This window comes from Orbicella franksi, chromosome 11 (genome assembly GCF_964199315.1).
Source record: "Orbicella franksi chromosome 11, jaOrbFran1.1, whole genome shotgun sequence".
Lineage (NCBI taxonomy): Eukaryota > Metazoa > Cnidaria > Anthozoa > Scleractinia > Merulinidae > Orbicella > Orbicella franksi.
In genome coordinates this window covers 18,696,180-18,723,731 of record NC_138155.1, presented here as the reverse complement: position 1 = coordinate 18,723,731, position 27,552 = coordinate 18,696,180, and the positions used below count along the sequence as shown (strand labels likewise).

The 27,552-nt window shown below is 40.3% G+C and overlaps 3 protein-coding genes across 4 annotated transcripts; 2 read left to right on the top strand and 1 right to left on the bottom strand.

Moving 5' to 3' along the window:
* The first annotated feature begins 1,006 nt into the window (after window positions 1–1,006).
* LOC145502169 (uncharacterized) lies at window positions 1,007–2,071 on the top strand. The gene has a single exon (XM_081481436.1). The coding sequence runs from the start codon at window positions 1,007–1,009 to the stop codon at window positions 2,069–2,071; it is 1,065 nt and encodes a 354-aa protein (XP_081337562.1).
* LOC145502168 (integrase/recombinase xerD homolog) lies at window positions 2,068–3,066 on the top strand. The gene has a single exon (XM_081481435.1). It carries the CDS (start codon window positions 2,068–2,070, stop codon window positions 3,064–3,066), a length of 999 nt encoding a protein of 332 aa, XP_081337561.1.
* A 9,928-nt stretch (window positions 3,067–12,994) lies between these two features.
* Window positions 12,995–27,506, bottom strand: LOC145502597 (uncharacterized). 2 transcript variants are annotated; one of them, XM_081481921.1, is made up of 9 exons: window positions 27,165–27,506; window positions 24,691–24,780; window positions 24,278–24,376; window positions 23,294–23,416; window positions 21,601–21,681; window positions 20,669–20,900; window positions 18,669–18,791; window positions 17,390–17,515; window positions 12,995–16,705 (listed from the first exon to the last, which is right to left on the bottom strand). In XM_081481921.1, exons 1-9 carry the CDS (start codon window positions 27,359–27,361, stop codon window positions 16,355–16,357), a joined length of 1,422 nt encoding a protein of 473 aa, XP_081338047.1. In that variant the 5' UTR covers window positions 27,362–27,506; the 3' UTR covers window positions 12,995–16,354. The 2 variants fall into 2 exon arrangements, with proteins under 2 accessions (XP_081338047.1, XP_081338046.1); XM_081481920.1 differs by having other exon boundaries at window positions 24,691–24,786; window positions 27,165–27,502.
* Window positions 27,507–27,552: the final 46 nt, after the last annotated feature.

Genomic DNA, 27,552 nt, shown 5'->3' with positions numbered 1-27,552 from the left:
TACCGTGACGTGATTCAAAAAAGCGAACAGGAAATTCGTGTGGAGCGCCGTTTACAATTACGATGTCCAATTTCGTCTCAGCCAAACTCTAAATACCTCTGCACGCTTCGACACCGTTGACACGACGTTGTACACAACAATTCTCGACTCGTCCGCCGTCAGGAGAGAAGGCGTCTCTTGTCAGCGTTGTAAATCCCCGAATCATTTGGTGCGTGATTGTCTTTTTCGTGCGAAAACCGCGTTGGAGGAAAATCAAGGCGCGAAGAAAATTAGCTCGCGCCCGCGCCCAGACGCAAGCCAGCAAAATTACGTCTGGAAATACGACAAGTGGTTCACAAGCAACGGCAAAGAAGGTGCAACTTGTTTCAGCGCAATTCTTGCCAACAAGGAACTGAGTGCAAGCGCGCCCACGTTTGCAAGGCTTGCCGGGGGGAGCACTCTCTGGCCGATTGTAAATACGTTACCGGACATTAATTCACCCTTCAATCTTGATACCTGGACGGACTGCTTATCACGTTACCCTGATCAAACGCTTGCAAATGATTTATTACACGACATTCGTTCTGGAGTAAACGTCGGTTTCTCCGGAAACCGTTACAGTCAGATCTATGATAACCATTTATCAGCATCAACAAACCCCGAGGCGGTGGCGAGAGAGCTGGAACGCGAACTTTGTCTTAATCGTAAGATTGGTCCTTTTCTTACACCGCCCATGCTAACTTTGTCGGATCGCCGATGGGCGCTATTCCTAAAAAGCGCTCGATGCCTACGAAATGGCGCATAATTCACGATCTATCATGGCCCGCCGCTCACTCTGTCAACGATGGCATTCCCAAAGAACTGTTTTCCTGTACCTACGACACACTTGACCGCGCGATTTCACAACTTAAACTCCATGGAAAAGGCGCATTAATGAGTAAACTTGATTTATCTGATGCCTTTCGTCACATTTTAGTGCGTCGCGAAGACTGGGAGCTCCTTGGCTCCACATGGCAAATTGACATTAATGGCACACTCACCACTGCTTACTTTGTCGATGCCTTTCGGATTGCGCAGCTCGCCCGCGCTCTTCCTCAAGTACGTGGATATCTTATCGTTCACCATGCGCGACCGTGGGGCCAGCCCCGTTTGGAACTACCTGGACGACTTCTGGACCTGTGGCCCCCCTGCCCCAGACCCCCTCTGCCAAACCAACTTAGATCTCATGCTCAGTACCTGTGCAGATCTCGGCTTCAATTCAAATCCTGCCAAGACTGTTGTGCCATGCACTACCCTAGAACTACTGGGTATCGAACTCGATAGCATTGCTCAAGAGGCGCGCATCTCACAGACCCGTCTGGACGAGACTCTCAACTTACTTCGAATGTGGCAAACCAAAGCCTCCTGCACAAAGAGACAGCTCCAGTCCCTCGTTGGGAAACTCAACTTCATCTGCTCCGTCTGCAGACCAGGTAGAACGTTTCTTCGTCGAATGATCGAACTTTTGTCCAAAGGATCCCACCCGAGCCATCATATCCGTCTTACTAAGCGGTTCTTCAAAGACGTCGAATGGTGGCTGTCATTTCTCTCTGATTGGAATGGTCGCAGTTTGTTCTATGATGAACAGTGGCTCAGCAACGCGTGCCTACACCTGTTTACTGATGCCTGTGCCGAGTCCTTTGGAGCCTTATTTGGCACCGCTTGGCTCTGTGCAACCTTTAATGAAGTCGGTATCCCCAGTCGTCGCTCCATAACGTACAAAGAACTTTATGCCATCACCATGGCCATGACAGTCTGGGCCCCCTCCCTAACCTCACAAAGTCTTTTGTTTCATTGTGACAATCAATCAGTCGTGCGCATTCTGACCTCCGGTTCCAGCAAATGTCGCCACATTATGTCCCTCGTCCGTTATCTTTTCTTCATCTGCGCCAAGTTCAACATTGTACTGAAGGCTGTGCACATCCCTGGGATACTAAATTCTGCTTCTGATGCCTTGTCTCGATTACAGGTCCAACGCTTTCACAAGTTGGTGCCCGACGCAGACCTCCTGCCTACGCCAGTCCTTCCGCTGAACTTGGCCGCCTTCAAATGAGGGCTGACCACTACTTCCATAAAGGGTTAGCTGAAAATACCCATCGCACATACAGTTCCGCGCAACGCCAGTACCTCACATTCTGCGACAGACATGGCTTCACTGCCGTTTCCGCATCCGAAGAAACACTCTCTTTGTTTGTGGCCTTCTTAGCTGACCGTTTAAAACCACAATCGATTAAAGTGTACCTCGCCGGCGTACGTGCGTTACACATCAGTCACGGAATTCATGATCCTCTTACTCACACTATTAAGCTACAACAAACCTTGCGAGGAATTGAACGCGTACACTCCAGTCCCGCCAAGCAGAAATTACCTATAACCTTTGACCTTCTGTGTCGCCTCAAATATTTTATCGACCCACACTCCGAAGATGATACAGTTTACTGGGCGGCCATGACCACCGCCCACTTTCTGCTCCTACGCGCGGGAGAATTAACCGTCACCAGCAAAACATCTTATGATATCGAGACCTTACTCCGCCTACAGGATGTCAACCTTCACACCACGCAAACTGGTGATGAATATGCAGCTCTACACCTGCGAAAATCGAAGACTGATCAACAACACCGTGGAGTGGTCCTATATGTTGGTCATGCTCACCACACTGTTTGTGCAGTCTGCGCCTTAAAGACCAATCTACGCCTTCATCATGCTCGTCCACGTGCCACCCCCAGCGACCCATTGTTCCGGCTTTCCTCTGGACTACCACTAGCCCGCAGAGATCTCACCACTTTCCTTTCAACACTGCTCCGACTCGTGGGTCTAGACCCTCACCATTACAGCGGACACAGTTTTCGCATTGGTGGTGCAACGTCTGCTACCATCGCAGGACTGAACGATTATGAGATCAAACTGCTAGGTCGCTGGTCCTCCGATTGTTATAAAAGATACATTCGTTCTCCCTTAAGTCTCTTCCTAAAGGTTGCTCCTCGTATCGCACAGACTAAGGACATTCCTTACCAATATGCCTCTCCTTACCACTTCAGCACTTAGTTTTTCATTGGGCCACTTTTTTGGGCAGTTTGTTTTGTGTCCCAATATATACATTACATTAAACTGCTCGTTTGAGGCCCAACCCCGTGTGCTGTTCTTCTTGTGGTAAGGGGCAGGGACATTAAGTGATGTTAATATTGTTAATATAGTTTAATGTAGCCGGCACGTGCTAGCATCATATCACATTGTACACTCGCTTATCGCTGTTAAGTTCGATCGTTTAGCTGTTTCCCTTAACCCTCCCTACCCCTAGCAGTTTGTTTTGTGTCCCAATATATACATTACATTAAACTGCTCGTTTGAGGCCCAACCCCGTGTGCTGTTCTTCTTGTGGTAAGGGGCAGGGACATTAACGTATTATTGATTCAAAAAATCTATCAATGATTAGTAAAATAGTGCAAGAAGATATAGTAATTAAGCTGGATCACACCCTTACCAGGATACTAGCTCTATCCTACATCTTTATCACTGCAGCTCTAATGTAGCCTAACCAGCCCAAACTCTCTCACACACACACATGCTTTAACCCTTATCCTTACAGGCAAACCCTAGGCCAAAGGCGTAGCCCACATCCCTAGTCCCAACCAACCTATCACATCTTTCCCCTCACCCCAACCAACCTAACCTCTACCTACATCCCTAACCCTTAACACTAAACCCTACTCCAAAGTATTAACTCTACACCATATCATATCCCTTTTTGAAGCCTGGCCCAGTTCCCTATCCTCAACCCTATATTAGTAAACGCTCTCTATATGCAGGGAATTCTTTGATTTGTCTATTCATTCCTTTTCATTTACACAACACAAAACATGTTACATCAAATGCTTGTCATGGCTAGCCTCCTCTTTGGCCATGCCAGAGCTATATCCTGTAAGATGTCAATAGTAAGGCAACATAAGATTATAAACAACAAATTGAGCAATTTCTATAAGCGCTAGTGCTTGGGGCAAAAATGAACAGTTCGGGTACAAAACTAATACAAGGACCTCAAGTAGTGCATATCTAATGAAACAAATTAAGGAGCTCCTTCAAAGGATTTATATTGTAAAATGAAACTCTACATCAATGCAATTGTGTATCATCTGTGATGCCATACTGCTCCATCCTACAACCTTTCATGCAGCATTTGTTGTTCAGTTAATTTATATACTTGAAAAAACAATACACAAAACTGATAAATGAATTAGAACTAAAAAAATATTTCTAAGAACATACCTACGGTAGGGTGATTTACTTTGGTATCCAAGAGTTGGCAAATCTATGGCTGCATACAGTTCTAAAAAAATCCACTTGGGTTGAAAAACAGTTTCCATTAGACTTAATTTACTTGATGTCAAGAACAAAGGAGCTTTAAACTTGATGACTTTTGTAATGTCCTAACGTTTGACATTCAAACAGAAAGTGATTCTGCTGTATTAAATGTTGACAATTGTTAAAAGTTACTGTCAGTCATTTAGTAGGTTGCTGGATTGCTTGGTCAATAATGCAAAAAAGTTGTTATTAGACTTATATAGTTCTATCACACTTCTGGATATAGATATTCTTTAAGTACTTCACCTGTTTAATCAATTCATCCACTGTGTCATTCCTATATATCTCAGAAGAGTCACACCCGCAACTGCAAGTTGGATGTACACCTTAATCAAAGACAACAAAAACTGACATTTTACAGACCATAAATGCCTTAACTGACCACGACTGTGATTAAATAAATTACCCTCCTAAAAAATTCTATCCCAACAATTACAATTAAATCTTCTACTAAATAAACGCAACAAAAAAAGGGTTGTCAACGTTGATTTTTTTATATAAATTTGTGATTTGTGATATGGTTGGTTAAGTGAAGTAATCTAACAGACATATTCAGGGAATCTGAATAACAACTTAGGGTGAATATTGAAAAAGATTCCATACACCTCACCTAGTTCCCCTTGCCCTTCTGTTTCTGTTAGTGTGGAAAAACAGATGATCCAGATGTAGAGAATGTCTTGATACTCGAAGAGAGAACAATTAATAAATGTTCCTTATAAATGTAAACTCGGTCCTGAAAACAACCTAACAACACAGCGTTAATAATGAATTAGGAACTCTTTTCTCATCTATATATCTTCCTTTGCACCACGAGTCGCTGCCTGGTTTTAAATACCTGTCAGTTGTATTGATATTGGTAATAAAAATAATTGTTACCTACTAACGAGTGTCGCAAATTCAATGCATTTTCCTCAAGCTGTTGATGAACAACTGCTAGGGTACCACCATCCAACTCCTGAGAAGAAACTTTGTTATTTTTTTACTGTTTCTTGTGCAAGGCACGATGGCTTTGTGGTTAGTTCACTCGTCTCCAAATCAAGCAATCTGGAATTGATCCATTATCCTGTATCCTTGGGCAAGACACTTAATTTCAGTGCCTCCCTGCACCAAGTTGTGTAAATGTAAATGGCTAACTTAATGCTGGAGGTAACCCCGTAATAGAATGCCATCCCATTCAGGGAGCAGTAGAAATATAGAAATACTTCTAGTTGCTTCATGCTACAGAAACCAAGATAAGGTGATGGCAACTTAGCTCGTATGCAGGCTTTACCAATCTACATGTATAGTACACATCACAACAAAAGTGGTTTACCCGTCAGTCATCATTCAACAACACATTTGCAATTTTTGTCTCCATTGCAACTTCAACATCTTGAACACATCAAGGTGTGGTGTGGACAAAGAAGCCTGCAGAGTTAGTAGGAGTCTGGTAACATATAGCCTTCAAAGAATGTCCCACAGCCCAAGGATCCTGCCGCATTGAATAAAGCCTGGAGGTCTAGCAGGGAAACCCTTGCCAGTGTAAGAAAAGAAAGTCAGGCCATCCCAGGATCGAAAAAGCTCCTGCCACTATGCCACCTCCAAAACAGTGCACATCTGGCGTCCCAATCACAAAAACTTGTTATTTGCTTTCACGTGTACATTTCACACAGCTCAAGGGGTAATTACCTTCTGAATTTGTCCCTGGGGCCTGGGGGAAGTTTATTAAATTACAAAGATGCTCTCGTGAATTTCCCACTATTCCCCAGGGGTTTGGGGGTCGGGGTTACAGTTGACTCGTGCTAACACCTGCTATATATTTTAACGACGGTGCCTACTAAATACAGGTTTTTGCAACAGGTTAGGACCTCGCGAAAAAGTAGATCTCTCCAAGGGCTATTGGAATCCACAAAGAAAATTGGGAAAGCCACGCATTTTGTTTTGAAATAATTAGCTTTGAATCTCAACAAAAGGAAAGGATATTTCTTCACAGATTTCCTTAGATTTCTCTTTTACATACAGAAACGCAAACACATTTATAAAGATCTTAAAACTGCATGGTAAATGGTAACATAAAAACCACTTTTGGTATGTTTTTAATATGAAAATCATTGGAACCGGGCTTTTAGCGTCTCTGACAGCCTTCCTCTGGTTCAGCTAAAATACGGTCTAAATATCTTTTGCTCAAAACCAGAAACTACTGATGTGTTGAAAAGGCTTGCCACTTCCATTTCATAAAATAAAATGTAGGGGTAACCACGCATTTTTTAAAGTTATTGACCTTTTTGAAAACTTTTACGGTGCCCGTTACATTTTTTCCTGTGCATGCACTACGTCATCTGCAGGTATATGTTTACAGTTGGATTTCAGTATAATTTTAGACAGATAACACCTAGTTTTTCAGCTGGAAGACATTGACAGTCAGTGGTTAGCGACATGCTGCTATTCTGGTATTCCTGATTTAAGCAGAGGTTCATTAAACTTGATTTGGTCACAGTAGGAAAATTTTGCTTTCATTCTAGTCGTGTACTTGGTAACAGTTGATTGCGTCAATACCAACTCCAGCACGTGCATGGCGCTTAAACCATGCCTTGTATGATGCGTAGAATGTGTGCGCACTAACAAAAGTAGGCACCGTCCTGAAATAACAACTTTCAGAGGTTTTAACGTTCACGCTAGCAACTACTTTTAAAATCTTGTAACCCAGTGATCATAAACATGCAGAATATGAAAGCCAATGCTTGAGTTAGGCTCCGGTCGCACTAGAACCAATTTTGTTTGTATGAGTAATAAATCTGTCAACAAGTAGCGTAAAATAAGTGCAACCCCCAGTTTCAAAGACTTGCCAAGTTTTTGCGGACTGCCAAAATTTCACCAATCTTCAAAGAAGCTGAAGTGCTGCCTTGGAGGCTTCCAAATTTTGGTAAAGCAAACAATTTTGTTTGTTTAACTATTAAACTGTCATATTTTTAAAACATGTCTGGATAAAATTACGGTGAGAGAAAAACTTCAGTCAGCTAGTCCAGTTTGGCGCAATCAATGGCAGGACAAAATCATTTTTTGACCTGGTCCATCTGACACTCTTTACAGTTATTTCAATGGTAACGAGGAATATAAGCCGCTTCTTTGTTCAAATTCTTGACTCGTATCCTGGATCTGGTTACTGACAGCAGTTTGAAGAGATGTCTTCAGCGAGACAATCTTTTTTGATCGCAAGTGATGCAAGTATCAACACAAACGCAAGCCAAGCAAAAATTGCTGGTCCAATTATGGACCGAAAATGACAAGTTGCTAGTGAATGGAGAGTCAAGAAAATGCAGTGTGGAGAAAAATCTGCGAAGAGTTTAACTCTCGCATGAAATCTAATAAAATACTTTATTGAGAAATATGGATCTTGTGGGTGATGGACCAAACACTGACCCCCAGTCCATAGACCACCCAAATGGACTGCCCTAAAATAGACTAACCCTCAAAATAATATTCCAAATAAGAACTATTTAATGTTCTGCACTGCTAGACATAAGTATACTTAAATTACACTTAACTTCTGCTTATGTTTATCCTGTACAGCCTCTAGCCACCATTTTGAATAATTATACTTAAAATAAACAACTGCTGAACACAAAATGGTGCAAAAAGCGTTAACTCAAACCAAATTTCATCATTTAATTATCAGTGGCTGTTATCAATCAGAGGTACCAATCAGTGTCAGGATCATACAAGTGTAAACATAATAACTGAAAAGCAATTGAAATATGAATGAGGAACCCAGTCTAATATTTGATTTGGGGATAGCACATTACCAAGTGTAAATGTCAAATGGTGATTTTCAATTTTATTCCATGCGATTTCAGTCAGCCACTACACATGCACAAGCTAAAAAGATGACATGATACAGGGCTTGACACTAACTTTTCAACCTACTAGCCAAAAAGTGCTTTATTTTATTTATTTATTAGTTCCAAAATAATTTGCAAGCAAACAGCCTGAATCTCAATGTTTACAATGCATTTGAGAAAAACACTGGTTACTGACGTTATTATTATTATATTATGCTGGCGTATTATGTCATTTTTAGGATTAGTCCACTTTATTTAGGCTAGTCCATTTGGGTAATCCATGGATAGGCTTTTGTACATTATGCTTTCATTTCCCCATTAAAATGCTCTACCTTAATGCTACATTTTTCCCACTAAAATGCTCGGTATCCCCCAATAAATCGCTAAAATGCTCGGTTAATGCTCATACATAGGGTTTTTTAAATCTTAATAATTTTTAACTTTAAACACAATTAGCAGCTCTGGGCACTTAACAAAAACGTATACATAGTATAACAAGTTAACAACAACATATGTAATAGTTTTAATACACCAAAAGATGATCCTCTAAATGATCTGTTGTTCTGTTAATGGTTTGTCCCCATTCAGTGGGCTAAGTAGTAGACTATCCCTAAAAAGTTATTTGCTATTGTACTGCAACATTACTGATGTTTCAATGTAATCTTCTAAGGCTTGTTCTTGTCGATTAATGGCCGCGGCCGCACTAGAGAGTTATCCGGGTTATTTCTGATTAATTAATTACGGTTAACCGGCTTATCGAAAAATCGTGATGCGGCCACTAATTTTGGCTGTTCATGGAACTTAAACCGGGTTTACGGTTACCATGGAAATTAATTGAGGAACAATAGATTTTTTAACCGGGTTAGGTTAATTTTAAACCACCTTTTTCCGTGCTTTAACCCAGGTTAGTGGTCTCTTATCAGCAGTCTGATCAGCCCTGCATGGAAGCGAGTGTTTCTTTTTGCCATAAATGGTGACAGAACACGACAAAGGGCTTGAAAAGAGTCGAAGCTCATTCGAAAGTGCTCTCTAAAAAAGTCATGCATGGCAGGACTCCTATGGATTTCCCCAAACCATTGGTGGTCTCTCGGATATACCCAGACTCGAGGACGATTCGACGGCGATGGAGAACACTCTGACGTCTACGCGAAATTAGCATCATGTTTGAAAGAACTGCCTTAGAAATTTGTGTAGTGCGCATTAGAAGGAAGGGGCACTGCCTTAGCCGTGAGTGGAGAGAAAGAAAACGAAAACAAAGAAAAAGAATCGAGAATACAACAACAGACTGAACAAGGTCCCTGAAGTCTGCCATTTTGTTGGTTTATCTCATGACGTCAATTGAGTTTAACCCACTTCATAACCCATTTCAGAGCGGCCGCTCATAAAATATAACCGCGTTATTTCATTACAACCAACCTTTAACCGAGTCAAGTTGTTTAGAATTTTTAACCAGGTTTCTAAAAAATAAACCCAGTTAACTCTCTTACATGTATTGCGGCAGCAGCCATTGTCAATTTCAAGTTAAGTCTTCATTTTCTCGTAAAAAATAGTTTTCATTTCTATTTGCTGTGAAAAAAAAAAAACAATTCTCCTGGAAAATGCTACTAAAATGCTCGAATAATTCTTAATGCTTGTTTTGTCCAGTTTCAATCAGTATTAAACGATTTGGTTCAAACATGTTGGTCTAATGCAACCACTGCCAAAATTTGGAACTTGCGAAATTTTTGCCAATTTTTCCTTGCCAAAATTTGGAAATAAGCTAATTTGAATTAGCTCTAGTGCGACCTGGCCCTTAATAACCAAAATGAACAAAACACGATCCTGATAAGCTTAGTGCGAATTGTTAAATTATGCAAAAACCATCATCCACAAGACGCCGAACATACAAGTTAAATTCTGGCTAAAATGCCAAAGATATAAATTAATGCTGGTCATGAAGCAACAATTTACAAGGCAAAAAACCTGTTACGTTGCATCAACGAAACGCCACAGAACTCCAACACGCGCGTAAGCTTAAATATTTATAAGCTTCAATTCAAGTGAAATAGTGCTTCACGTGAAGTTGTGCCGAAAAACTGTTCACTCACCTTGTAAGGTAACCTACGAAGAACCTCGAAGTGGAGTGTAGTAACAAGATTTGAACGGCTAAAGATTTTGATGAGCACGCTCGCTCGCAAACAAGGAATGAATTCGAAGAAAATGCTCAGCGAGCTCTGGGAACCTTGGGAACCTGTAGCTTTACACAGACCGCTGTATTCAACAACCGTGTTTTACTGGCGCAAAATTCAAATTTGCCGCGTTTTTGACGCGACTCAACGACTGAAATTCTGACTGAGGGTCCGGACTTATATTTTAAGAGCTACGAAATAAAATTACATCGAAATTAAAATTTTAAACACAAAAATTTATACCAAGCTTAATCTTCATAAACGACATTATAACAAAGGACAAGATGGTGCAGTTCAAAATGGGCAGGTTCAAGCCAAACTTAAAATTCTATCATGTGTATCACTCGTGTTTGTGATATAAACTTTTCGAGCATAACAAGAGCTTCACCGAGAGCTAGAAAACATATCACTTCACCATCTAAGAATATTATACTATTAAACTATTTTAGAGGTGTGCATGTAGACGAATAACGACCATAGACAAGCACTTCATTGACCACGCAGTCTGCAAGGCTGGGAAACGGCTTTAGCTTTCTTACCTTTCCTTTCTACAGTAGGTTTTTGCACTTTCCACAGGTTTGCCGACTGAGGTGCTTTCTGTATCTGCTTGAATCCATGTTTACTGTGTTCTTGGTACGGCAAGCTCGGACAAAAGTCGAGGCCAGCTCGTTTCAGAAGAAACGAGAAAACATTTGACAAGAAATTTGCATGGGAGCATGCACACGGACACACGTGCACAAATGGTACGTTAGCGTTCACTAGGTTTTTCACAAGCCAATCATTTGCAGGCAGAAATTTATCATGTGTCACGGAAGTTTTTAAACAAAAACCAACACGATCTCACACTTGCGGAGAATAGTCGGAAAGATCCGGAGTGTTTAGAAAAATACGCAGTATCAGGTATATCGTGGAAACGAACAATAGACAGGGATATTTTCATACAAGAAAGTCATTATGCATAAAGCTGGATGATTAGCATCACACTTAGGGCCTCTTAATTCATATGAGCCCGGTCAACTGGGCTGGCTCGGTTTCTGAGATCTCACCCCGGCACTCTTTCCTTCGTAAAAATTTCGATGTGTTCAAATGAGAAGCCGGGCTGGTCCGGTTACCGGGATCTCGGTAACCGGGATGAAAATTTTCCCATATGAACGCTCCAGCCTAGGTGACTGGGATGAAACTTTTTGGACAAAATACTAGTATAGCCCTAGCCCTAGTTGTTCGAAAGGTGGATAACGCTATCCACCTTTCGAACAACCCGGGCTTTAGCTTTTGACGCATACTTGAGCGCCAAATCTGTCTAATTCGGGCCAAAGAATGATAAACGGCGATTTTTCATTTCTGACAGATCGATAAACTAGAATGTATCTCTTTGTGAGAGAACTGGGCGGGCATTTGTTTTCCTTCTGTGAAACAAATTACTGTTTTATACCGAGATGTCAACTTGTAGGTCGAAACGCAGTCAAGTCTGCGGGGAGAGAAATATAAAGTGTCTTAACCTACCTTAAATATGATTAACGAGTTATTACAGTGCCTGGGAGGTCCGCATAGTCAAAAACTGTGACCGAGGTCTTGAAAATGCTGCCGGTAGTATTTTCAAGTCTGAAATCACAGTTTTTCACTATACGGACCGACCCAAATAACATCACATCTAGAGGCAAATAACGGCACGTTTTTTTATTAGCTACATCATCTCCTGACTACATTACTCAATTTTTAGGCAAATAACATGTTCATTTTTTCCTGTGGTAAATTGGCTTTCAAATGCGTTTGTTTGTTTGAATCGGCTTCCGTGCCGTCTACAAACCATTCGTAAAAAATCGTCGCAACGAGTGAGCAAGTCAGATACTAGAAAAATAATGAAAAGATGTATTTGGGAACAGTTGTAGAAAATATTCCTTTTTATAACAGAAATGAATGAGCCTGTGATGGTGATTCAGGGGACCGCTCTTTCCACAAGTAATTACAAATATAGCCGAGTTTTCGAGTTCACTTTTGTTGAAACTGATCTATATTTGTTGTCATCATTTTCTGAACCGGCGTAAACAGCCGTTGCTATGGCCGTTGTAATAATAAAAAATTATACCCGGCCACTGTGTACTTTCCTTGAATTTCACACTCATCTAGAGGCAAATTCAGCAAGATCGTTTGAAAATGTTTTTTTACAAATGTTCAACGGTTTTACATCTTATATTTTCAAAAAAATTGCTTTTCTCTTGAACATCGTCATATTTTATTCTATCGAGCCGCCATCTTAATCATCGATGAACGCGTAATAAGGCAAACGATTGACGTCGATTATCGCTAATTTGTTCACGAAAAAAAATTTAAAAAAAAAAAAAAAAACGACGATGGCAAGCCGCATTGGATAACTTCACCCGCTCCCGGAACCAATCAGACTGTAAGATTTGTTGAATTGTGCCATGATCACGGACTGAGAGAAAAATAAAAGAAAAAACGATTTGTTTTTCCTGCCCTAAGGGGTGAGAAGTAACGGCTTTCTCTCTTTACTACACTGTTATGATCTCGAAATCTCGTGTTCTCCGTGTTTCTTACAGATTGGTTTATGAACACCAAATATCAAGCAATCCACTGACAATCCACTACGGATATTGTTCCTGTGTCTATGTTAATTGCTTTAGTTACCTTTATTATAACTGTCTTGATCTTTTATTCGTGTCCAGCAACCTATAGTTTAAACGAGTTTGCTCCAGAAAAGTAAGACATGGGCATGCGATCATCTGTGATCAAATTCTGAACTCTCCTCGAACCTCAATCTACTAGCTATTTGAAGAGTACAGTATAAACGATTTATCAATATCACTAACAATGAAATCAAAACTTCCTCAGTACTCTTGTAATAAATATACATTTTACAGGACGTACCTTCGGGTAAGTTCATATCCAAGTGTTCTTTACTTTGAATGTCAATATCAAACAAAAATGTTTCCCGTGAGTATGCAGAGAGGTCGTTATGTCTAACACCTGTTTGAGATTTAACGTCAAAAGGAAGCATCGATACCAAACCATATGTTTATTGCCAAACAGATTTAGGGAATATCACGGCTTAATTCAACTGGTCTCAAGGGTGAACTCCAAGTAGGTTGACACCAATGGTCCAGCTTAACTTTATATTCGGCTGCCTGAGTCCGAGGTGGTCTAGTTACAGAATGAATCGTTTATCGCTAAGCAGCGCTTTTAGAATCGGGCCTCATTGTGTACGTAACGTGCGGCGATTGGCCGATTCGTTCGGCCTACGTGTTGCGCGGCAAGAGGATCAAAAACTCCGAGACTTGCTACCGAAAAGGAACTCTAAAAAACTCCAAAAGTGGCACCAAAAGAGATTTACAAATATCTCTCGCGACTAGAGATACGGGTTAGATACTCAGGAAATATTAGACTATGTCCCTTCAAACCAAATTTACTACTTAGGGACTGTGCAATAATTATCAGGAGGGGATGGGGCTGTAAAAAACGGGGGGGCATCATAGAAACTCACACCCTTAGGGAGGGAGGGTAACGTGTAAATTTCTTTTTGAAAAGTAGGTGGGGCGGTGTAGGCAAGTTGACTTTCTTTAGTTATTATTGTTGCAAAAATAACGTTTTACTTACAATAGCGAAACAGAGTGGTTTTGAATCACTTACCAATTAGACTACTCAGCAAATCTCAAACCGTAGTCAAATCAAAACCACAGTAATTGTCTAATTACTTTCGACACGTATTGAAAACCGCTCTAGCGATACTTACTTGCGATACTTATTCTACTTACAGTACTAACATAACTTACAATTTAACAACACTGCCACAACTTAAAATGCTAACATTGCTTACAATTTATTAATACCTTATATTACTTAGCGCATCATGCTTGATGTTAACTAACATTGCTTGCTTTTTTGTCTTGGCTAAATATCAACGCACGGTGCTATTTAAAAACAAGGGGGAAATGTGAAATATGCTATTTATCTTAATTTTCTATGCAGAATTGTATGTAGATAGCTAAGAAGTCAGATAGAGCGCTTTCATTGTCACGCAATAAAAAATAGAATCAAAAACCATTCAATGGATAAAGTCAAGAAATTGTGATATTATAGAAGGTAATTATAGACGTCAGTTTTCCAAGTTTAAGGTGTGTGCGTTGTCCCAAAGTTGAGATATCCGTCAAAATGTTTCGCGCAAATTTACAAAGCCTAGTATGGAGCAGCCATGTTGGTGTTCCTGTGGTACAACAATATGGCTGCCGGAAACTAGTGTCAACATCTGGAACTTACTTTGGTTATCTAGGACACTGATTATCTGCACTGAACAAACAAACATTTAAATAAACACTTTTCCAAAGACTATAACGTCTTTAAAAATTATGGCTAAAAATCACGAGATAAATACATATTTTTCGACAACCGCGATCGTAGCTTTATGTCACGCACCGCCATAACTCTGAAATTCAAAATGCGCTGAAGGAAGGACGCTAAACGAAGGACGCTATTGAGCTAGAAGGTTGTAAACAGATATAAATTTAGTACCTCTTATAACTGACGTGGACAAAAACTTTGGTGGCGCTTTAGTTTTGGATTTAACAACTTGATGACGTCACGTTAGAACGCTCTAGCTTTCTTGCATATTTATTTGTGACTTTATTTGTGATTTATATTTTTCTCTTTAGGGTTAGGGTTACGCTTCATCTACCGGCACATGCGACATCTAAAAGGTTTAAGTGACAGACTTTGACATCACACATCATTCATTCAGCCTGTTTTGTTTTCCGGCACCCCGTCACCCCTACCCTGCAATCCCGCGCCCCGTCTTTTCCACGATACCATTTTTTATCAGCCACTCTAATTTATTGAGCGTAGCAAGCAGAAAAAAAAGCCGCAAACCAATCAAGTCAGCTATTATTACAAAGCTGACTTCAAAACCGACAAAAGCAGATTTCATATTTCTTCTACCGTATCACTCAAAACGCTTTTCTAGGTTAAAAGCCTCTACAATCAGTTCAACCTCACAGTATTTGTTGTGAAATTGTGCGTGCAATAAGCAAATCAGCCAATTCGATTTCCTAGGAAGGTTTTCCTTCACTGACTAGCTATTTCCCATGTGTCAAGAGATTAATGAGATGTTTCAGAGAAGCTCAAACTCTACATCGGTAAATTTCAACTACCACTCGCTTGTGCTAATGACTGTTTTACCTCTTCTTAGCATCACCCTGGAAAAAATGCAAGGAATGCATTTGGTAAAAGTTAAAACGGGGTTTTCGTGTAAGGACAACCGCCTAAAAGTCCTAAGTAGTTTGCCCTCCGACTAATTTCCTTCCTGATATTGTGCAAAGCAAATTTCTAGGCTACGTCTATGTAAATAACTGGTATGTATGAATTTGTTCGAAAGTAGCCATGTTTCTCAAGGAATTCTTCTCACAAAGTAAATAAGTAGACACTAAATATATTTACGCTCACACCGGAGATGTTATTATTTTCCTTGTGGGCTTATTCCCGCACGCAGAAGTTTACCGAAAGCATACCTACCAGCCCTAGCAACATATCAGGTAATTAGTTGTATTGCTACAGTGGAGGTTAGATGGTGTTAATCAGCAAAAGACAAACTGCAAGACAAACCTTGCACTATTTATCTTGAAATGATCATTTTATTAAATATAACTAAATGGCATGCATTAGTAGCTCCATGACATGCTTTAGTAACTCGATTCTTCCATTTTCCAACTTAACAATATGAAATCAAGTAAAAAATAATAATCTTAGTATTGAAATATATTACAAACGGACTACCTAAACGTTCTATATAAGATCTTTTTTCTTCCCTTTCCATATCAAAGAAGTCCAAACTGAATTAGTAGACTGCCTCATAATGACCTTAACGGATTGAGTTGTACTCTCTTCTGCAAGGTAAGACATCACGTCACTATTCTAACACTCTAGATACTAAAAACATTTACACTTCTTCTGTAAGGAAAGTATAATACACCTTCGTTTACGCTAATGATTAAGAATAACCTCTCCTTTCCTGATAACTTTACCATCACAGTCTTGAAGAGTGGGCCACAGATAACACAAAACAGTTCGCGATTCTGAACGAATGGAACGACGAGTTGGGCTCCGTTCTTCAGTAGAGCTAAACGCTTGGCTAACTGTGTGACTCCGAGAACTGTAAGCAGCTGTCTTGTAGTCAATCTTTAGAGGAGGCACTTGAGTGACAGCACACCAGGCGAACTGTGTGCAATATTTGATGTAGTCATTCAAGCCATGCAAGAGGATGCTGTCGTAATCTAGAAGAAGTTGGTCTCGGTAACGACTATTCCACTGCGTAGCAACAGAACTCATGACACGCTGCAAAGATAAACACTGGTTTTAAAAGAATCACTTGAATATTTACTACACACCACACGTATAGGAGCACGGATGGCGCATATTGATGAAAAAATTAGCTTGTTCAAGTTGACATCAATGCTCAAAGCCCGTTTGAATTGTCAAATCTTGATCAATCTTAACAATGCTTACCCTGCGGAGAAGCCCTCCATCCTGCCAGTGGTGGGATGTGTTCTCAGTGATTCCATAAAGGACCTCTTCTAACAGACCGACTAAGAATCCACTTGGTATGCTTAATGGATTCGGGATTGCTATCGATGTTGAAACTATTTGAACTGCTAGTTTCATGGGCCTCACTGAACACGAAATACACCAGCACATCGAAACGATTATGAAATAACGCGTACTTTTTAGTATCATTATTTTTTCCTTCCATCCTCGAGTCACGTATCCTAGTAAATTTATTACATTTTTTTATTTCTCTCTATTTCTCAATTGTATTTTGTAGTATCCTAATCATGTCGCCTTCGTAATTTTGTAATTTCTGTTATTTATTTACTTGTAGTAGCATAACAAAGTATTATTAAACTTAAACTAAACTTAAACTTAACTTTGCTTAAAAAGAAATCATAAAAGCAAAGGAAGCACGGTTGAATATCTCAGTTTTAACTTTTTAAACCCATTAGATTAACATTGCGAACTCACTTGAACAAGAGAATGTAAATCATGTTTCTTTGCTCGTTCCTTGACAAGGATCATCACCTCGCTTAACGCATCTTGAGTTGTGGTATGTAAGGTTTCTTTTGGGCGACCATACTGCAGTTTCCAAAACTAAGGATTAAAAAAAAAACAGACATAACGTAGTGGACACTCGTGAATATTAATTACTCCAAACAACAGAACTTTAAAAATAGACCCTTTTACCGATACGGCGGCTATTTTGAACCTTTGTTTCAAATAGCTATTATGGGACGCATATTGCTCTGAGAATCCCATAATGTCTCTCAAATCAATAGAAATCAAAATGGCTACCGTATCGGTAAAAGGGTCTAGTTGTTGTTATATCCATCAAATATTCTCGCTGACGTCCGATTGGTCTAAACGCGTCACGCGATTGAATATGTCCCAGCTAAAACTGGGAAATGCCCGAGTGATATTTCCCAATTTTCAAAATTGCGTGTGTTGCGAAAAAGATTTGAACGATAATAAACACAATAGCCTCCATTTGGCGCGAAAATATGCTCGGATATTTGTCCTTGGACATTATCTGTTCCTCAAAGCTCACAGTTTTCCTCGAGCTACGCTCTCCGAAAACTGTTCGCTTCTCTGAGCTAATAATGTCCGCGGACAAATATCCGAGCATATTTTCACTCCAAATGGAGGTTATTGCTTATATTTGTCCAATGTAACTTAAATTAAGTTTGATTTGAGCCCACTAACTTACTGCAACAATGTAAACGACAAGAAATGAAGCATCTTATTTGAGTATTACACATCTTTCACGACTGATCGTCTTAAACGTAGTATCCCTTGTGGTGCGAATAATGGAGCTTGAAGATCAGTGCACCGTACATCGTATTTTGCACCTTCAACAACCATCTCTCAAGGATATTATATTGGAAACTTAACAAATTGACGTCAGTTTTTCATGCGTCTGTCCTGTTATTGACAATGAATTTCGTCATAACATTGTCAAAGTAGCTGTGGATCCACGAGGCGATAGCCGAGTGGATCCGCAAACAATGTTATTACGAAATTCATTGTCAATAACAGGACAGACGCATGAAAAACTGACGTCAATTTGTTTTTTTACGATAACAAATTGTCAAATTGTCCGCCCTCGCTCGCTGACGCATCGCATAAATTATAAATTCATGTGTCTGTCCGGTTATTGACAATAAAAATTAGCCAATGAGCGCGCGAGAATTTCTGCAGTTATCGTAAAAAACATTATCGAGTACTGAAAAACAGTAGGCAAATTTACCTTGCTATTAAATGCATTATTGTCCGAGCCAATAGCTGGAGCGTCTTCCACTAACATTTCCACTACAGTACAAGTGAATGCGGCGAAGGACTCCTTCACAGCCAAAACGACTTCATAAGCAATCTGAATGAGGAAACTTTAAACTGAGGATTTCGGCTTCTGTTGTTAGTGACATCTTTCATTTCCATATTTCGTTGATATTTCCTAATCGTGTCACCGCCCCACCTCGCCCCGCTCTGCCCCGTCTTGCCCCAAGCAAGGGAAAAGACAATGGGAAAGAGGCTGTGTGCGAAGGTGGGTGCGTCATGGGGTCAGATTAGGCAGGGGTATTTACTGTATTTTAAGTTGAAGCAGAGTTCCTAGCTTCCATGAAGTACGATTTGTCAAACCTGCATATTAGTCTAAAGCCTGGTTTTCACTAGCGACGTAAGCACAAGCGCAAAGCGCAAGCGCAAACACAAGCGCAAAGCACAAGCGCAAAGCGCAAGCGCAAGCGCAAGCACAAGCGCAAAGCACAAGTGCAAGCACAAGCGCAAAGCACAAGTGCAAGCACAAGCGCAAAGCACAAGCGCAAACACGAGCGCAAAGCACAAGCGCAAGCACAAGCGCAAGCACAAGCGCAAAGCACAAGCGCAAACACGAGCGCAAAGCACAAGCGCAAAGCACAAGCGCAAAGCACAAGCGCAAAGCACAAGCGCAAGCACAAGCGCAAAGCACAAGTGCAAGCACAAGCGCAAAGCACAAGTGCAAGCACAAGCGCAAAGCACAAGTGCAAGCACAAGCGCAAAGCACAAGCGCAAACACGAGCGCAAAGCACAAGCGCAAAGCACAAGCGCAAAGCACAAGCGCAAACACAAGCGCAAAGCACAAGCGCAAGCACAAGTGCAAGCACAATAATTCTTACTTCACCGTGAAAACGGCCTTGACGCAGGCATAAGCACAAGCGATCAAAATTTTCCTTTTTCGTGTGCTTGCGCTTATGCTTGCGTTTGCGCTGCAACAAGTGAAAACGAAATACCACTCAGACATAATACAAGCACAAGGATATTTACCACAGGTGGTTAAGTTTGGTCGATGAAAACACTGGATCCAGATTACCTCGCGCCTAAACAGTTTGGAAGGTTCGGATGATTTTTCTTGTGCTTGTGTTTGCGTCGAATTTTGTTTTCACTTGGGTCATCCCCATTGGTTGCGCTTGTGCTTGCGCTTGTGCTTGCGTCGCTAGTGAAAACCAGGTTTTAGAAAGCACTGAGGACCAACAGAAGTATGGCTTGTGTCAGCAATCTAGCTCGTCTTGCAGAAAGCACTGCGCTCTGTTTTATATTCACAATTGCCAAACGACGAAAGTAGCCGAGAGTTTAAACTCTCACTTTCGCTTGGCCATCACTCTCATCAAATCTCATAAAACGGTAAGCCGCTCTTTTCGAATTTAAGCCTGGTCGGGTCGACGAAGGTTTTTGCTCGTGTTCTTCCTCTACTCCCACACGCATCCTAGCGCTGCCCCGCTAGAGATTTTGCCGCTGAGAATTCAGCTTCCGGCAGTTGTAACCTTCTTTTCGCGCATTTCGAATCGGTTTTTTCCAAATTTCAAGCGAGATAATCTTCTATTTCCCAAGTGCTGATATATTCCAAGGAAATGCTAAAGGCCGGCGTTTATCATGGAGTGATTCGCTACAATAAATGGCAATTTCTTCGTCTGCCAAAGACCGATGACTTCATTTTAGAAACGTTTATCTGAGAACAAATTCACTTTTTAGAAACTAGTTTTTCTAAAAACAAAGTTATTATAGATGATACATATCATTTCTGTTCAGGTCACACCTTGAGGAACAACTTCAGTATCCGTGAAATGCAGAAGTTGAATTTCAGCCCAATAAACCGGTGTGATTAGATGCAATTCGTTATCGTAGAATTGTGAACTTGAAGAAAAGCTCAACTAAGCATTTTAACATTATTTCAAGAAAAACACACTTGATACAGATTAAAGTTCAGAACATTACCTCAAACACAAAGCAAGCAAGTCTGCAGCACCTTAAATACTCATCTGAGCTGATTTTGCTTCCCCGATAACGACCAACTCTAGTTGTTATAATGTCAATGGCATCAACACGTGTACCGTCTTTAAATTCAATGACATATTCACTCTCCAGCTGTGACTGCCTGTTTGCGCTTAGTGTGTTTTCTGTCCTTCTCTGATCAGATCTCACTCTTCTTTCTGAGAATGCGGCATACCTGTAAGGAAATTTAAAGATGAACATCTTTTTAGAACCAATGTAACCTGCGATAAGGCTCTAATTTTTCCGAGCTGCGCGTCATTTGATGTATCAGGTTACGAATGTCAGGTTAGTTCTAGTGTGGTCTTAAGTCGACTTATTTGATTGACGAAATAACACTTTAAAAATTACCCTTAAAAATTTGATAAAAATAATAACTATTCGACAACAAGTCCCGTTTTTCTATTTTAATCTGTTTATTACTTTATTTTACTCATTTTAGGACCTGTTGCACTTTTGCGGGTGCGTAAGTAATTTGATGTTTGGACCGATGGTCCAAGTTTCGTCAAACTTGGCTTTGGTAACGAAAATCCTTCTTGATCGATTTTGTGGGACATTTGAAAGTTATAGTGTCGGTATTCCAGAAATTATTTAATCATTTTTGGATGGTTTTCATACCATATTTTGTATTTTTTAAGATCCTACAGGAATTTGGTGTGTAAAAACAAACAGCTTGAGAAGGTAAAAGGAGGACAATGAGGTTTTCAAGGATAATAGATTGTCATAAAGCCGCACGAGAAAATCTACGTTATTCCAGGCGCGTGGTCTGAATTGCACTGACTTAGTTGTACGATTTCTTTTGGCTAAAAACCTTCCATTAAAGGTCGTACATGCGCATTTTCGTGACACTGGCCCTTTAAGTAATCAACGATAATTACCTTTCTTTAAACCTGTCAAGCTCTCTGCGTTTCTCCTCCAGCGCTTGCTTTGTCTTCACCATTCGTTCTTCATAACTATACCTATTCAGGGTAAACAGAGTGAGAAAAACGTATTCAGTCATTTCACAACAAAGTAAACATACGTCTATATGCGGTACAGATGGAGTGGTAAAAAATGTACACCCCAGATCTTAGCTGGTTGTTTTATGCATATGTTACCTCGAGCATACCCTAGCATCACTAGGGCAAACTATTCAACAGAAAAATCATCAATTTACCCATAGAAATCCTTTTCAGATATGGTAGTCCGAATGACTGAGCTCAAGCAGTCTTCAGTTCTACTTTTTTTGTCTATTTGACGATATGTGGCAAAATTATCTGAAACCATGATTCGAATCAGTGTAATAGAGTCCTAAAGTGATGACGTCACAACAATAAAATTTTTGAAATTATGGGATTTGATGTAATACTGTTATAGAGGATCCTAAAAGATGCCCTCATTCCAAAAATTAGCTCTGAATTGCAATTCCCGATAGAGATATAAGGGATCAAAGTTTGATAGCATCCCATATAAACCCTTCAAAATTTGTTTCAGTTCCTTCAGTTTAGAACTGACTCAAAATTAGAGAGATTTATATGGGGCAGTATCAAATTTTCGTCCTTTATATTTCGGCTGGGAATTACAATTAAGAGGTAATTTTTGGCAAAGACCCTTTTTTAAGGACGCTCTATTCGAAAATGGCGCCAAATCCCATAATTTTACAAATTTATTTTTTTGTGACGTCACACTTTAGGACTCTATGCCAAGTAATATTAATTTTTTTCTGTTCATTATGCAGGCAGACTTTCCTTCGGACGATTTGGCTGAGTCATGCAGAAGTGCGGTGTTCATTTTTAAAGGTCTTTTCCAGGATCAGTTGAATGTCAGGGAATAAAATGATTGGTAATGTTGATTTTCTAAGCGCTTCAAAAAAAATTACTGATAAGTAGTAATGTTACCGATGATGGTGCAATAATTTTGTAAATTACTTAGTATGTCGGATGTTCGTAAAACCACTTGAAATGACTGATTTCTTTAAGAACACGAGTGGTTCGAATGCCGTATTCGTTCACGATTTTAGCTGATGCAATGATCATAAAATCGTTAGTATAAATACATCAATTTTGCAAATGATTTTCGATTTACCCGAGGAGAATAAACTACAGTGAAGTAAAGGTCCCTATGTCAGTCCGATTTCCAGTTACCGCAGATCCCCGCTATCCAGACATTAGTGATGGATTCTACTCTCCCTCAAGCCAAGCGAGTTGATCAGAGTAAATATTTCTCAAAGTTGTGTTCATTTGCCGTCGTCAAGTTCAGTTTCCATTTTCTGTTCCGAGAAGGGAAAAAGCTAGCGTCACACAGTTTCATCTCGCAGTAGGTTCTCGTCTTCACTTTTGGTGCGTAGTGTTAGCTTTGTCCGCAAAAGTACATGCAGTACATTGCGTTTTCTTCCTTTCATTTCTCCGTTACCTCCCAATTAAGGCTAAAATCGTTGCAATGTTTCTGGAGATTTTAACTACACGTGGTGCATCTCCATGAGCTCCCTAACCGCTTCGCCCCCCTCCAAAAAAGGCAGCAAGAATATCTCCACTAACTATAGGGAAAATAAACTTGAAATATAATGGCAAAATATACAAACACTGTACTTACCCGTCCACATCTCGAGAGTATTTTGGACTGGAATTTATCTTCTCCTGTAGCTGACTTTCACATTCTCTCAATTTCTTCTTTAATGCCTCATTTTCTTTCTTTTTCTGAGAGGCAATGTCTATGCTGGAATTAAGCGACGATGATGTAAGTAATGCGTGCGTGGAGGCCCAATGGCCTCATGGTTAGTGCGATCAAGGATTCCGGGTTTGAGCCCTGGCCAGGGACTTTGTGTTGTGTTCTTGGGCAAGACACTACTCTCACAGTGCCTCTCTCCACCCAGGTGGACAAATGAGTACCGGTGAATTTAATGCTGGGGATAACTCTGCGATGGACTAGCATCCCATCCAGGGGGGAGTAGAAATACTCCTAGTCGCTTCATGCTACAGAAACCGGGATAAGCTCCTGCCTGATGGGCCACTTGGCTCGTATGCAGACTACCGTAAGTGATGTGTGTGCAAGCCGGTGGGCGTGCAATGTGCCTCTTTAAAGCCTGGTTTATACGTTTTACGGTAGTACAAGCGTAAGCAAGGGACACGGCACCATGATGACACAAGTACAAGGAAATCACAAAGAAAAATTAAAAAAACGTTCTTTCGCTGATAGTCACGAATTTTTTCCGTTCGTGAAACCCCGAAAACGCAAGCGCATTGTTCTTATGCGACGGTTTCTTCAAGATGCTTAACACGTTTGACGCAACACTAAGCTTAAGCGCAGTGTTGATCAAATGTTAAAGGTTCTGCACCTGCACACTTCGGCTTTTTAGGAATTATAAAAAAACCTTGCTACGTACATTTAAGGCCGAGAAATACAGGCAACGTTTTAATTCAACTTGACATGCCACAATTTTTTTAATAAGCACAACAACGCTTTCAGTCTGCAATTTAATGTTGCCCGAATATCTCAGCCTTGTAAGCATAAATGTAGCAAAAAATGAATCAAGGTAGATTTAGCTCGTGTAATTCGCGATATCATCACGTCAGTTACCTTTCATTTAAGAGATTTTGAAGGTCCGTGTTGTTTTTCTGCAAAATTTCTGTACTGTTCTTCAGCTGTTGGTCATAGTGGTTCCGCAATTCAAATACCCTATAATAGTGACGAAATAGAGTACTGATGATACTTCAAAATTAGAGCGCCAGTTTGCCTAAAAGGTTCAAAACAGAATAATTACGTATCTGGTTCCTACATGTAAGTTAATGCAAGATGAATTCAACTGGTAGACATGGAAATTTGAAACTCAGTTTTTAAAATTGCTACATACAAATAAGCTTACGTACATGAAAAATATTCCATACAGCACGCAATGTAGGGCGGCGTTGGATAACGCAGGCTACGCAACAGATTTCGCTTGGTAAAATGCAATACTTTTACATTCTGTGAGATAATTTTTAGAACAATACCTGTCATCTAGTTTGCTTCTTAGTTGTTTTTCTTTGGCTTCCCACTGCTCTTTCCACCATTTCTCAACTCTCTTACTGGAGGAGTCTACCCTGAAACTGAAAGTGTTGCTCTACAACATGAACCTTATGTTCGACGATCAATTATTAAGAGATTTCTTTAAACATAAAACGATAAAAATGAACGATAAAATCCAACTTTGCGGAGTAGTCATGACTCCATTATCAAGGAAAATGTATACAAGATCATGCAATTTACAGCATTTAGAGCCATTTTGGCGCGAAGAATTAACATAAAAGGGTGCGAAGATTATGAAAATACTTTCGCACGAATGGAGTCTGATTGCATATTGAGATTTGGCTTTAAAGCTCTTATAAAAAGCATTTCGTACATTAAGCAGTCAAATTTGTATCTGCATTTCTTAAGCACCTCGCATTGTCCCGTGCACGTTATTGTAGTGTTTGGTAATGGCGGAGGGTTGTTGTTCATGTCGTTGTACACGATTACGTAAATGTCCGCGTGTGTAACCAACATAACCCGCATCACACAGGTCACATTGAAAACTATAAGCAACACACTGCTGATTTACCATTGGTGGCTTTGTTTCTTTCACATTTAGTTCCCGTTCAGTTTTTCGGCTCACAAACACAGGCTGGATGGTGGTGTGTACTTTTAGGATCAGATCCTCAAGTTTTTTCCTCACACTATCTGCTAAGATTTGGTCTTTAAATGCTAAAATTACTCGAATCGTGTCTTCTGTCTCTTGAGATCGTGATAAAAGGTGCTGGTCACAAATCTTTGAATCAACGAAACTTTTGATGGTAGAGTTGACGAGGTGTTTGGGATACTTCAAACGTGAGGATACTGTCTTCAAACGGTCACATTCATCGGAAAAATATGACCAAGATGAAGATAAACGATGTGCCCGATCAAGCATAGTTCTCAGTAAACCCTTGCTGTACCAATTGCCAACATGACTCTGATACTGCAAGAGTAGACCTATATTAGTGCGATCAATTATGTACTCTAATTACATGTCCAAGTGATAGGTTTTTTCCTCGATTTTTTTGGGTGCATTTTTGCACAAACGTGTTGCAGGAGATCAACGATTCTAGGGTGGATACCTCCCAAAATATGAGTGTGGGAGTGCATCGGGCTCCTTGAAACTCTTACCCTTTTTTCAACCCAGACACAAGTTTTTCGCTCCTTCACTTCAGACCTGAACCACAGAAGGAAACCGTATTTCAGACCTGATGTTCTACATCAACTGCGTTGGTCGGCGTATACAGCCGAGGTGTTCAAATTCAAGATGCTAATTAAATCATACTTTTCAAGTGATGATATAACGATGACAAAAATAATTTTTTCCAAGAATTATACGTAAAGAGTGCACAGATCATACCGTTTGCCAGACCAAAACTGTTAAATCCATACTCTGTTCCAGGACAAAAGGCTCAAAAAACACGTTGCACAATACCTATATGTCTTAACTCCGGGGAGCAACGATTCATCCTAGGCAGCCTGTTCCACTAAAACAGAGTGATACAACCTTCCTTCCGACACATCCTTCCAATCGCTCTGAGGTTCAAACATTCTGGCTGGATTAGTGTTTCTTATGGGTATCGTGGGTACTGTATAATCGACTTTGTTTGTGCTGTCTTTAACCAATGCCATGTAATTTCCCATGCGCTGTTTCAGAAGTGATCGTTAACTTGTCTCATTCAAGAGGTAATTAATGGCATTTCTAAACTTTGCCCATGCCCATATATCGTTTTATATGCAGTTTCCTTTGAATAAAATGCATTGCATGTAGTCTGTGCCCGACTAAGTCCCTTCCTGCAAGTCATTAAGACAAAATCTAGTTTGCCTTTTTCGGACTAAAGCTTCCACCATTGTTTCTCTTCAGCGAAGTCTTATTTCTGAGGCCCAGTTCAGACGTAGTGCTTCACCCATGCCGAACTCAATTGCAATTTGGTTGGACTATGACACGGCAGAAAAACAACTCTGATTCAGACGTCGTGCCAGAGTGGAATCAAATTTAGAATTTACTGATGCCTCGTAACAATTCTCCTCCTAACTCCCCGTGGGAACGCAATCCCGCCAAAATATATTAATATAATTTATGGATTTTGTTTGGCGCGACAGAGGCACGACGTTCGAATCGCTGCCGTGCCAGAATCGTGTAGCACGGCAGAGCTTGTCGAACTTAATTGCTTGCCGAACTTAATTCAAAAGTTTGATTCAGACGCCGTGCTTTTGTCGAACTTAATTCCTGAATTTAGTTCGGCACGGCAGAAGCACGACGTCTGAACTGGGCCTGAGCCGCATGAGGTCTCAGATTTTAAACTCGAGTTTAACGTGAACGTCGCCATTGATTGAAAGAAAACTAACCGGAGATGAATGCTACCGTATCAGTTACTAGTAAACGCTACAGATACATGCAAACGAAAGGATACCGTATCCATGTTACAGTTACCTTGATGGGGACGCTTTCACTTCTTTCTCAAGTTTCTTAATTTTCCGCTCCAGTCGCTCCAACTCATCCGGTAGCATTCTCAATAATTGCATAAATTGGCTGTTGGAAGCGAGTGATTCACTTTGATTTGTCATTTCAAGCGATTCTCTGCGACTTCCAGACCTCGAGCCCGGCGACTTTGTGTTCAATCCTGCCATGTTAATGAACAACAAGAACCACAAATCGCAATATTCCCAGAAAATACACTTCCGCTTTTTTCTTTCGCTTTCGTAGAAAACCGGAAGTTGTCACGCTTTCGAATAAGTCACTCGCACAGACAGACATGCAGACGCATTTAAGAAATTAAAATTACGAATCTTTCAAGAAAAGGTTCTCACTATTGGGTGGT